This window comes from Myotis myotis, unplaced genomic scaffold, assembly GCF_014108235.1.
Source record: "Myotis myotis isolate mMyoMyo1 unplaced genomic scaffold, mMyoMyo1.p scaffold_m19_p_18, whole genome shotgun sequence".
Lineage (NCBI taxonomy): Eukaryota > Metazoa > Chordata > Mammalia > Chiroptera > Vespertilionidae > Myotis > Myotis myotis.
Window position 1 is genome coordinate 38,518,306 of NW_023416322.1, and position 12,589 is coordinate 38,530,894.

General features: G+C 44.0%; 1 protein-coding gene across 1 annotated transcript in view; it reads right to left on the reverse strand.

Moving 5' to 3' along the window:
* Positions 1-2,550: 2,550 nt before the first annotated feature.
* The window catches only part of FAM102B (family with sequence similarity 102 member B), a 35,094-nt gene continuing 25,055 nt past the window's right edge, over positions 2,551-12,589 (reverse strand). Inside the window, exons 6-11 of the mRNA XM_036344355.1 lie at positions 9,940-10,043; positions 9,442-9,537; positions 8,732-8,921; positions 8,513-8,640; positions 7,556-7,625; positions 2,551-7,235 (exon numbers count right to left, since the gene is read on the reverse strand). Coding sequence (XP_036200248.1) covers positions 7,193-7,235; positions 7,556-7,625; positions 8,513-8,640; positions 8,732-8,921; positions 9,442-9,537; positions 9,940-10,043 — 631 coding nt within the window. The 3' untranslated portion in view covers positions 2,551-7,192. The remainder of the gene's footprint in view (positions 7,236-7,555; positions 7,626-8,512; positions 8,641-8,731; positions 8,922-9,441; positions 9,538-9,939; positions 10,044-12,589) is intronic.

A 12,589-nucleotide genomic window follows, 5' to 3' on the forward strand; every position in this document is an offset into this window, starting at 1 on the left:
TCGCTACTTCCTTGGGGCTAAATTCTGATCTCTCATACTTAGCCTAAAACAGTGGTTCTCAACCTTCCTAACGCCGCGACCCTTTAATACAGTTCCTCATGTTGTGGTGACCCCCAACCATAAAATTATTTTCGTTGCTACTTCATAACTGTAATTTTGTTACTGTTATGAATCGTCATGTAAATATCTGATACGCAGGATGTATTTTCATTGTTATTAGTTGAACTTAAAGCATAGTGATTCATCACAAAAACAATATGTAATTATATATGTGTTTTCCGATGGTCTTAGGCAACCCCTGTGAAAGGGTTGTTCGACCCCCAAAGGGGTCTCGACCCACAGGTTGGCGACCCACAGGTTGAGAACCGCTGGCCTAAAACATCATACAACACAGGAGTGCAGGTGACAGGAGGAAAGGGGAGCTTTGTGACGTGAACACTGTCTGTGGGTTTCGAACGCCCTCTTCGGCAGCTTGCTGGCTGGAACTGGAGTGGAGATAGTCATGGAGGAGAGAGAAGCACTGCTTCATGTAATGGGGGGAAAGAGTGGTTTCAATGCTACGGCTAACATGGTTTATCTCGGATACGTGCATGCCTTTGGGGACATCCCCAAATAGGGGACACATATTGCTGAGATCCACCAAGCTGGTAGAATGGCGAAGCCGTAAGTGTATACAATGGGAATTTCACTTGGCAAGTCGTCTTCAAAGCTAGTGGCACGCCAGTTATACACTTACCTTGAAAATGAGCTCAGTGCCCTGCCTTATAGTACATACTCTTTGCCTGCATGGCTACATTCATCTCTCCCCTCTCCATCCCATCTGTCCGCTGGGAGCCTGGCTCTGATCAGTTCATCGTCTTTCCCAGAAACACTGCATTGCTCCCGACTCCCGCACCTCAGCCTGGACTCGGCTTCATTGCTTTCCCAGAATAGACAGACTTTCCACTGCTGTGTCTCTGTCCAGCCTTGTCCCTCCGTCTCTTCATTTATACTGATCACCCAGACCTTTCCAGTAGGAATCCTCATGAAAGTGAATTGACAGAATCTTTCATCAATCCCATACTAAAGGGAGACACTTTTACCCTATTTAAGCAAAGTATGAAAAATGACTTCAAAGTATTTCAAATTACTTAAAACTAGCCCTGACCGGTTTGGCTCAGTGGATAGAGCGTCGGACTGCAGACTGGAGGGTCCCAGGTTCGATTCTGGTCAAGGGCATGTACCTTGGTTGCAGGCACATCCCCAGTAGGGGGTGTTCAGGAGGCAGCTGATCGATGTTTCTCTCCCATCGATGTTTCTAACCATCCCTCTCCCTTCCTCTCTGTAAAAAATCAATAAAATATATATTTTAAAAATTACTTAAAATTAGTGCTGGAAAGATTTTCCTTTGGCCCAGCTGGTGCTGGCTCAGTGGTTGAGCATCAACCCATAAACCAGGAGGTCACAGTTTGATTCCTGGTCAGGGTTGCAGGCTTGATCCTCAGCGGGGGTGTGGGGGAGGCATCAGATCAGTGATTCTCATCATTGATGCTTCTGTCTCTCTCTCCCTTCCTCTCTCTCTCTCTCTCTGAGGTTGATGGAAATGTATTAAAAAAAACCACTTCCTTTGATCATAACATGGAATATGGGGAAAGAAGGGCAGGCACAGGATCACATGGGAGAGGTATGCTTAAACTGAGTCACTGAAGCTCAATACCAGAAGGTGGCACACTTTCCCACTTAAAGTAAATGCATTCTTTTGCTTTGAGGACTCCTGATACAAGATGCAAAACAACAACAAAACAAAAACAAAACAAAAAAACACCCCAAAACTTAGTCTGCCAAGTTCCTAAGGAGGCTTGAAGCTTTCGCCACACAGGAAAGCGCTGCTGAAATGATTTGAAGGTCTAGTAGTGAAGTCACTTTCTTCGAGAAATGGTTCAGGAGACAGCTCGACCTGCCGGAGTTGTAACTGCATAGGAATGGGGTCTGAGCTAACTCCAACAGGAAGGTCTGGCATTTCCTTAGAGCCTGGGTCATCTGGAATAGAGATCCCAACTCAGGGAATGTCTAAATTAAGGCCTTTTCTCTTCTGCATCTTGTGTAATGTCGGATGAACTGACTCCACCAGAGATTTCCTATCACATGGAAAGATTTCATTTCCATATACTAGTATGTGCTGCTACCAGGTGTATGATGCACAGAGAGGAAGAGGTAAATTAAGGGGAAAGGGGAGAGAATGGGGGAGGAAGAGAGAGAAAGGCACTAAGTGCTGAGTCATAATAAGAAAGCTGGGCCTGGGAGCTCATCAATGTTTCTCTCTCTCTCCCTCTCCCTTCCTTTGTCTCTAAAATCAATACAAACTTTAAAAAGAAAAAGAAAGACAATAGGTTCTGAAGGGCGTTTGGATTCAGAGGCAGGTCTCTTGTTGCAGGCTCATGGCTGGGGCTGCAGGAGCTGCCTCGGGATTCCAAGTGTCTTTTGAGGGGAAACCCCCAGGGAAAAGTTATACACTGGTCCTTTCACGACTGTTTTTTGACCTTGGCAAGTGACAGAATCTTTAACTGAAAATTTAAACTTTAAGATATGATTTTTATTGAACTTGTATAGGATTCACCTTTACAGTATTACAAATACTTTACAATAAAAAATTAGTTTTTGTAAAAAAAAAAGGGGGGGTACATTTCCTGGATTTATAGTTGTGCAGTTAAAACAAAGAAATGTATAAAAATGAAGGTCATTCTCCAAGTATTAGAACACAATACTAATGGAATCACTTCAATTAACATTTTTGCATAAACATTGACATGACTACTTACACTGTATCAGCTTGCACAAGAACAAACAAATGCACAAAACGAAGGTAAATCCCCAACATAAGATGTATTTTTTTAAAAAAATCAAACTGAATGCACCCAAAATGTCTTCCTGTGATGGGATTTGGTCAAAGACTATCATGAAGAGATGGACATACACATTTGTAGATGCAGAGCACGCAGCCTGCGTAAATTATGAAACCTGCCAGCTGTGCGGAGGAGGAGCTAGAAACCACCTACACAGCCGTTTAAAATACAGAGGGGCCTTGACTTACGAGTGTCCCGACTCACGAGTTTTTTGAGATACCAGCTGTCTCTCGGACCATTTTTTGCATTGAGTTGATAGAGTAATTTGAGTTAATGAGCTCCTTAATGAGCTCGTCTCAAAACGAATTAAACTCGTAAGTCAAGGCCCCACTGTACAGTGTAGACAGGGTAGGGCAAAAGTAGGCTTACAATTGTAAGTACTCTAAACACAGTTTCTTCTTGTATTATTATTATTATTTTTTACAATTTAAAACCTTTTATTGAATGGGAGAGTGGGAGGAATTAGAATACCTATTATTTGTTAATTATTGTATTTTCCATATGAACTGTAAACCTACTTTTGCCCCACCCTGCATATTATCTTATGAAAAGTCATAAGAATAATAAGGCCTTATTTCCAGAGCAGTCTTAAAACAGGGTTCATACAGGCATATTTCATCCTTTATGTTTTTGGATTTCATGTTCTTCAACATCTCAACTCTTACAATTATGCACAGTACCTAAGCCAACATATAACGAGTGACATGACGCAGTTCCAGCTACAGTACCTGATTATAGTCACACGGCGTATCATCTAGGAGAACTGACCAAGTACAGTTTCTGAACTGCCCCAGTTAAAGACCTGCCAAAATAAAATCAACCCCATCACGTGAGCCCAGTCTCTTGGGAGCGTTATTATGTGTCCTGGAAGCCTAACTCTTCAGAGTAGTTCTTCAGTGAAGCGTTGAACAATACTGTCAGCCTGAGCTTGCAAAGTGGTCGTTAGCGTGGAATTCTTAAAGTCTAAAATTATGTCTGGATGTTTTCCAGGTATTGAATCTCATTGCTACCTGAATATGTTTTGACTGGAGGCCAGTAGATACTTAAAGAATCTTGGTCAAGACTTTGTCAGATTATAAAAACTAATCATGTTCGGTGCTTGTATACAGAGCCTTCAACGCCACCGCACAGGGTGAGCGGATGGCTCCGGGCCTTCTCTGTCCTTGGCTGCCCTTCATCCTCTCTGGTCTCCGTCACCAGCACAAGTCACAGGAAGTGGGCTCCTGACCTGCTTCTTCTGTAATTCCCCCAAACAAGGTATTTAAGACTCTTATCAGAAATATGTCACTTTAAAATACCATTCATTTTTTTCTCTAGCACTGGGTTAGGAAATGTTACAGTTGTACAAATTCTCCAAGACTAGAGGACTTGAAATTTGAGTCTAATATTTAGAAGTCAATGTATTAAGATCTACTTTTTCAAATTCGATTTTCTAAACTCAAAACAAAACCAAAAGTAGACTTAATATTGAAGAAGCAGATTTACAGGCTTGAAGGAAGAAGAATTTGGAAGTAGGGCAGACACGTAGGCAAACTCTAACATATTTTTGGGGACTGTAATGAAATGTGGTTGTTGCAAAGTGTGCTGATGGGGCACAAAACAGAATAAAACGGACGCAGACTTCACTGACGACGAAGGACACTGCCATCTCTCTTCTTCCTATGTTTCTGTGTATTAAGATGTTTGTTATGTTGACTCATACAGAAATCAAGATGTTATCTGGTGGCTGCTAAATTTATATAGGCATGATTTTTATGGTCTTCAAAATTCACATTTTGTTTTTAGAAAAGAATTCTGTGTCATTTTCAAATACCGAGAGCCCATCTCGCATAAAGGTCTTGGACAAGGCAGCCAAGGATGAGTAACAGGACTGGTGTCCGAATCACAGCACCTTCGGCACAGCGGGAGGATGTCCTCACGGGACCTGGCCTACGGTCTAGTTGTTAGCATTTCACAACTGCAAAGCCATTTGCAGAAGCGCCAACCAAAAATATAGCTTAGGAATAATATTTTGAAAATAGAAAAATAGGTTTTTAAAATGTCACAATAAATATCTCTCTAAACAATATCTTCATATCTCTATTGAAAACTTTCGATTCTTCTCTGTAATATACAACAAGGGGATGATTCATTTGTTTAGTCATAGACAAGTCTTTACCACTCGAGGTAACATTTTCCTTGGCTGCACTTAAATCTTCAGGTCATTTTTTTTTCTTTCTTCAAATCTTAGAAAGTTTAATGACTCAGAAAAAAACCCTATCTGGGTGTCATTGCTTTAAAATCTCAGAATCTATTTGTAAAAGTAGTTTTGGATTCGTTTGGAATACCCAGTCCTTGAAATATTAAAAACCACACAAAAGCCCTAACATGAACTATTTCAAGTTCTCCAACCTCTCAATTTGAATATTAAAATAATATTTTCTTAAAAATACCCCCCCCTCTATTTTGCCAACATGAAAATACACAGACCAAAGGAATTCTAACATATGTTACTTGGACATGGTTTTGAAAGTAAAGAGTGGGAATTTCTAGTTGTATAGAATCTACGTTTTTTTCAACTGGATGATTCCAAGAAAATTAAGATCTAGTCCTGGCTGGTTTGGGCCAGTGGATAGAGCATCAGCCCTTGGACTGAAGGGTCCCAGGTTCGATTCCCGTCAAGGGCGCATATCTCAGTTGCAGGCTCAATCCCCTGGTCTGGGTGTGTGCAGGAGGCAACCAATCGATGTTTCTCTCACATCAATGTTTCTTTGTCTCTCCCCTTCCTTCCACTCTCTCTAAAAATCAATGGAAAAATATCCTAGGGTGAAGATGAGAAAATTAAGGTCTTTCCACACAGAAACTGTCACATAAAACCAGAAAAAACTCTCCAGGTCTATGCTGTTAACCTGGATCCAGATCAGATATTCTTATTTTATTTGTCTTTTATTTAATTTAAAGGGCTGGAGGGGACCCGCGGGTCTCAAACCACCCTCGCAAGCAGGAGTGGTTGGCAAGTGATTCAAAGGAACTGCTGAGCTAAGCCAGCTCCAGAAAGTCTTACTTTATTTTTTAAAAATATAGTTTTATTGATTTCAGAGAGGAAGGGAGTGGGGGAGAGAAACATCAATGATGAGAATCATCGATCAGCTCCTCCCGGGATCGAGCCTGTAACCTGGGCATGTGCCCGAAGGGGCAATTGAACCGTGACCTCCTGGTTCAAAGGTCGACGCTCAACCACTGAGCCATGCCGGCTGGGCCAGCTATTCTTACTTTAAATGCTCTGTTTGATGTATGTTCTAGTCTAATCTTGCCTCAAAACAACCAATTTCTGAGGCAGTGAGAAGAAAGCACAGTATCTGGTGGGGGAGGGCTGAGATAGAAGACCACAGGTCCATGTCAACAGCTGTCCCCTGTCTTGCCCACTCCCTCCTTGGAATAATTTTCAATTTCAGAGATGTGGGAACTTACAGAGGAAGGCTGCTCTGTTTCTCATCATATCACAACTTTCCTCCAGATGCTCTAAACTCTGACTCCTGAAACCAACAGCCATTGTTCAGTGCGTAAAACAGCTTGTCTGTCAGGGTGCGCACGGGCACGGCAGCCTAACATGGAACACGAAGCTTCCCTTGGGTCTGGCACAGTGCTAGGGGTTCTGCAGCATCTAATACTAACAAGTAACAACACACACTGCCTAGTAACGGCATTACACCCATTCACGTAGCTCAGACTCAAATACACTTGTTACTCGACTTATGACTGATACGTTTACATTAAGCATTTTACTGTAAGGTTCCAATTGTAGTATAACTTTTCCCCAAAGCATGAACACCCACACTTTTTTATACCAATTGTATCAAAATGAGTTAAACTTAGTACAATACTCTAGGTAGTATAATATGTGCAAGATTCCCTTAGCAGGAATTGTAACTATTTTGACAGAATTTATAGGGTCTTTATCTCATGTATTGTCTCTCAAACATAAAGTTAAGTAATTAGAATCTGTTGTGCACCTCGGTCGTAGGTTTTATGCTTCAACACTAACTAGACCCAGGTGTACAGTGCTGTTTCCCCACCAGGGGGTTTTGAAAGAAAAAGCAGTCTTTGCATGATCTCGGGCAGTGACCACGGGAGCGTGGACTTCCACACACACGGACACGCGGGCCCCGACACTACCGTCCGATGGTCCCTGTGTGTGTGCTGGCTTTCCTTGGGGCACATGGACACGCCTCCTTTTTCAAACAGCTTCACCTTCTCCCAAGAAAGCGCCTGACAGCCCAGCTGCCCGCATCTCACACCCACAGGGAAGCTGCCACTCGCCAGCTGAGCGTCTAGCGTTTGATCACGACTTGTTCGTAGGCTCCGGACACCACTCTAAACAGTAGGGAAAAAGGTCAAAACTCTGAGCGGCAGTGTTTGAAATCGTTCCAGTTAACCTCGGCCCTGAAGAGAGTGGTGTGTTAGGCATTTTCCACTTGATCTGATTGCCACAGGGTTTAAAGGCACCACCGATAGAAAATACTTGAACATTCACTGTCTGTAATGAAGACACTGGAGGGGCCCAGTCCGATCCTCATGCTAACTGCTTAGATTAGTGTTCCTTAGCCTGCGTAACCTTCATCTGCTGCTCTGGGACATTTGAAGGACGAGGCCAGTGTTCTCTTTACTTGGCAAAGCCCTGGGTGGCTCCTTACCTGCTGGGAGGATGGTGGCTGCCGAAGGTCGTCCTCCCTCCAGGACCCACGAACAGCCGCAGTCCTTCCTCTGCAGGGACAGCAGCGTTGTGGGCAGTTAGTATTGTCCAGTAACATTCACGTTGCCATAAACCCAAACTTTACATTTCCGTTTTATTAAATAAATTAAAAACTTTAAAAAGCTATAGACATATTTTAAAACAGACCCTTGAAGACCTATCCTAATAGTTATTTCTCCTCAACTTTCCTAAAGCTATTTTCCTTAAAGCTGAATAAAGAAGACAGCTCGTCCGACGAATTCCCATGAGAGGCTTAATGATTTCTCTTCACAACCAGTCATACAAGGAAACCACGCCTGCGCTAAACTGCTTTCAACCTAGTGGCTTGTACATTATCAGTTTACCACCCAACCTTCCACATTGCAATAGTGCCTTGAAGCACTATGTCCAGTTATGACAAAGCAGATGTAAATATCCATCACAAGGTATATAAACATGGTAGACATTGATGCATAATTAAAAAATACAGTAAAAGCTTTCTTTAAAATTGAGCTTTTAAAAGTCCGTTCTTGCCCGGCCAGTGTGGCTCTGTGGTTGAGCCTTGACCTATGAACCAGGAGGTCATGGTTCTATTACTGGTCAGGGCACATGCCCGTGTTGCGGGCTTGATCCCCAGTGGTGGGTGTGCAGGAGGCAGCTGATCAATGATTCTCTCTCATCACTGATGTTTCTATTTCTCTCTCCCTTCCTCTCTGAAATCAATAAAAATATTTTAAAAAAATTTTTAAAAAGCTTGTTTACCAAATTTAATGTCTATTCTTAGAAACAAATGAGCTACAAGGTTATCTTCAGATTTCTATGGGCATAAAGTATATTTCACCAATGTGCACAGATGGTTGACTGGGCTACGCCGGCCGGGCTGGCACACAGCCACAGGCACCTGACGGCCACCACGCACCTTCCGCACTGGAGTCCAGGCTGAAGTCTTGGCTTTGTAGTATTTTCTCCACAATGTCGTCGGCGTCCACTCTGGTGTCATCAACTCGCTTCAGCTGAAATTCTACAGAATCTTGTTTCACTGGGCACCTTTGGAAATAATGTTTAAAAATGCCCTGCTTTATATTGTGTTGTAAACCCCCCCAACCCCCGGCTCCATGGAGCTGAGCCCGAAGGGTACCTGCTGAGTGTCTCTGAAGCCGAGTCTTCTCTATCAGCTGCATCAAGATTTGGCTCAGCTACTTTCTGCTCAATTTCATCACATGGCTCTAGAATACTTTCCACGCCCGTCGATGTGCTTCCCACAGAGGTGTTTCTCCTGTGGCAGAGCTCAGAGAGACTGGATGACCGGGAGTGGCACGAGCTGTACCCTGTGGTCAGAGAAGCTTGCTCAGGATATGACGCCCACACCAGACACTGTGCGACCAACCCTCTCCTCCCGCACCGCAGCCACTTCTGGTACCTTTATAGCGGGGTGGGGAACATCTGGCCCGTGGGCCATATAAGGTTCAAGAAAGCATTTGGACTGGCCCTGCCAAGGCATCAGGGGTGAGTTAATTAAATGTCTGACCAAATACAGCAGGCTAATTTTTCAGTTGATAATTCTGGATGGTCCAAGAATGATATAAATATGTGGCTCAGTGGGTGAGCATCAACCTACGAACCAAGATCAGGGCTCGATCCCCAGTGGGGAGCGTGCAGGAGGCAGCCAATCAGCGATTCTCTCTCACCATTGCTGTCTCTATCTCTCTCTCCCTTTGTCTTCCTCTCTGAAATCAGTAATAATATATTTTAAAAAGTTAAGTATCCAAGTGGCCCTTGGCAGGAGAAAGGTTCCCCACTCCTGCTTTAGAGCAATGAAGGCCTGAGGAACTTCACGTCCAGCTCTACCTGATACTTTTGACTGCTGGCTCGCATGGCTCGACGTTCTCGAATGTCCACAGGCTCCAAGCACATCTGGAACAGAGGCGCTCTTTGCTGAGAGATCTGCAATATGTCATAACAGCATGCTCCTGTCACTGCTCACAAGTCAACGGTCAACTGCATTCTAATCTGCCGGTTTTATAAACTGCCAAGTTCATGATCAAGAAAAGCAAACTGCAGAGTGAAAGATTCCTTGAAATCAGTGCAATGTAAACAACCCTATTGCAAGAAAATGAAACGTAATACCTTAGTTTACTGAAGAACTATGGTATTTTTTTTTTTTTTGGTAAAAACTATGGTATTTTTCATAAGACTTAACAGAACTCTACCTTAAATACAACTTTCAGTTTTTATTGTTTAGTATTTCCCATAAAATGGGCCAAGTCACATACCCACAGACTTGTCAATGTGTGAGGGATTATGCAAATCTCACCAATTGAAACCCAGGGAAGGGCACAGCCGTACCTGCGATTCCAAGGTGGACTTTGAGAGTTTCTCCTCCTTTTCTATCTTCCTCCAGAGATTCAGATTCACCGGCGATCGGTATGGACATGGACGTAGAAGGAGGCCTGAAAATAAGCATTGTTAAGGATCAGAACTTGGTTTACGGTGAGAGACTGGTTGTGTGGTCAGTAACCAGCCTCAGGCAGGTGCCTGTAATATTACTTCTTTGAGGGTAAAAATAATAAAAATCACCAGTAATGTCTGAGCATCCTCAAGACCTGAATAAAATTCATGGGGGGAGGGAGAGGTTCTTCTGCACAACAAAAACGTGAGACCAGTCCGGCCACGTGGCTCAGTGGTTGAGTGTCAACCTATGAACCAGGAGGTCACAGTTTGATTCCCGGACAGGGCCCATGACTGGGTTGCAGGCTCCTTCCCCAGGAAGGGGTGGGTAGGAGGCAGCTGATCAATGATTTTCTCTCATCATTGACGTTTCTATCTCTCCCTCTCTCTTCCTCTCTGAAATCAGTAAAAATATATTAAAAAATCAACAACAGTGAGACCAGAAAGGGAGTCCAGAAAAGAGAAGGGCTCTGTCTGTGCATCCCCAGCACTATTTTTTAAAAAAATATATTTAATGATTTCAGAGAGGAAGGGAGATGGAGAGAGGGATAGAAACATCAATGATGAGAGAGAAAAAACCATTGATCAGCTGCCTCCTGCACGCCCCACACTGGGGATCAAGCCCACAACCCGGGCAAGTGCCCTGACCGGAATCTAACCGTGACCTCCTGGTTCCTAGGTGGATGCTCAACCGCTGAGCCACGCCGGCCAGGCCCCAGCACTACTGAGTGGAAGGTGCTACATCTGTCAAATGGAATCGCGGGTGAGGCAGGAAAGCATCTGGGAGATGACTGGAGGGGATACCTCTGCCTCCTGCCTTTTGCCTCCGCTCTCTTGCTGGCTCCACTAACTCTTTTTTTTTTTTTAATATGCTTTTTATTGATTTTTTAGAGAGGAAGGGAGAAGGAGAGAGAGAGAGAAACATCAATGTGAGAGAAACATTGATCGGCTGCCTCCTGCACACCCCGCACTGGGGATCAAGCCTGCAACCTGGGCATGTGCTCTGATCTGGATCGAACCAGCGACCTCTTGGTGCATGGGTCGATGCTCAACCACTGAGCAACACCGGCCGGGCCAAGAGCTGTATTTTTAATACAGTAAGGCCTCACTTAACATTGTTGATAGTTTCTGTGACTTTAAGGGAAACAAGACCAATTTTACCATAGGCCAATTGATATAAACAAGAGTTAAGTTCCTACAGTATTATCTCACTGATGTTGTAACAAAACAATGTTATTTGAGGACCTGCTGCAATGTAAAATAGCTGGTGAAAAAAATCTGCATTCAATTTTCTGTAAGAAAAACTGATGTAAAAGAAATACCCTTCTGCCCTGGCTGCCTTGGCTCAGAGCATCAGCCTTTGGACTGAAGGTTCGATCCCGGTCAAGGACACATGCCCGGGTTGCAGGCTCATCCTCAGTAGCGGGTGTGCAGGAGACAGCCAATCTATGATTCTCTCTCATCATTGATGTTTCTCTCTCTCTCTCTCTTTCTCGGAAATCAATAAATAAAAGAACTACCCTTCCGAAGAATGGAGTCTACAGTCATGAATCATTGATGGTGACTCAGGCCTTACGTCTACATGCTTATCTTTCTCATGCCAGTTCCTTTGGTTTTCCTTTCTCAGACGGCCTGATTACAGTGTCTCCAGTCTTCCACCTCGCAGACCTGCTCCCCAACCCTGCGGCACTCCAAGCCCGAGGCCTCCTCTTCCCTCTCTACCAGCCTCCCTCGGGCTCCACTCTTTCCTGCCCTGCGTGAGGCCTGACTTCAGAGCCACAGGCTTTCAGCAATACCTTCGGTTTGGCACCCCTCGATCTGCAGTCTTAACAAACTAGAAGAACCCGACCTGGTAATTTCAGCCACTGCACCAGCCGCTCTAATACTGGGGCCACGAAGCATTAGGGAGGGAACTCATCCGCACGGGGATTGGTATTAAGGCAACGAAGAATCTAAAATCTTAGCTGGGCCTTGGCGGCGCAGCACTCTAGACGACTCAGTCATGTTGGATAACTAATCCCCGATGCCTGTCATCCTCCAGCTTCTACTCTATTACCCTCTGTTCTGAAATGTTTTGTATCTCTTATCAGAAACTTTTAAAAAAATATATTTTATTGATTTTTTACAGAGAGGAGGGGAGAGGGATAGAGAATTAGAAACATAGATGAGAGAGAAACATTGATCAGCTGCCTCCTGCACACTCCCTACTGGGGATGTGCCCGCAACCAAGGTACTTGTCCTTGATCGGAATCGAACCTAGGACCCTTCAGTCCACAGGCTGACGCTCTATCCACTGAGCCAAACCGGTTAGGGCTTATCAGAAACTTTTAATATGGCTCAATCACAGAACAAAAGAGATGGGCTTGTTTTTTTTGTTTGTTTGGCTTTTTTGTTGTTGTTGTTGTTAGTTCTCACCAGAGGATATTTTTCCATTGATTTTTGTTTTTAGAGAGAGTGGAAGGGAGAGGGAGAGGCAGAGAGAGAAACATCGGTGTGAGAGAGACACATCAATTGGCTGCCTCTGCATGCACCCAGCCCAGGGCCAGGG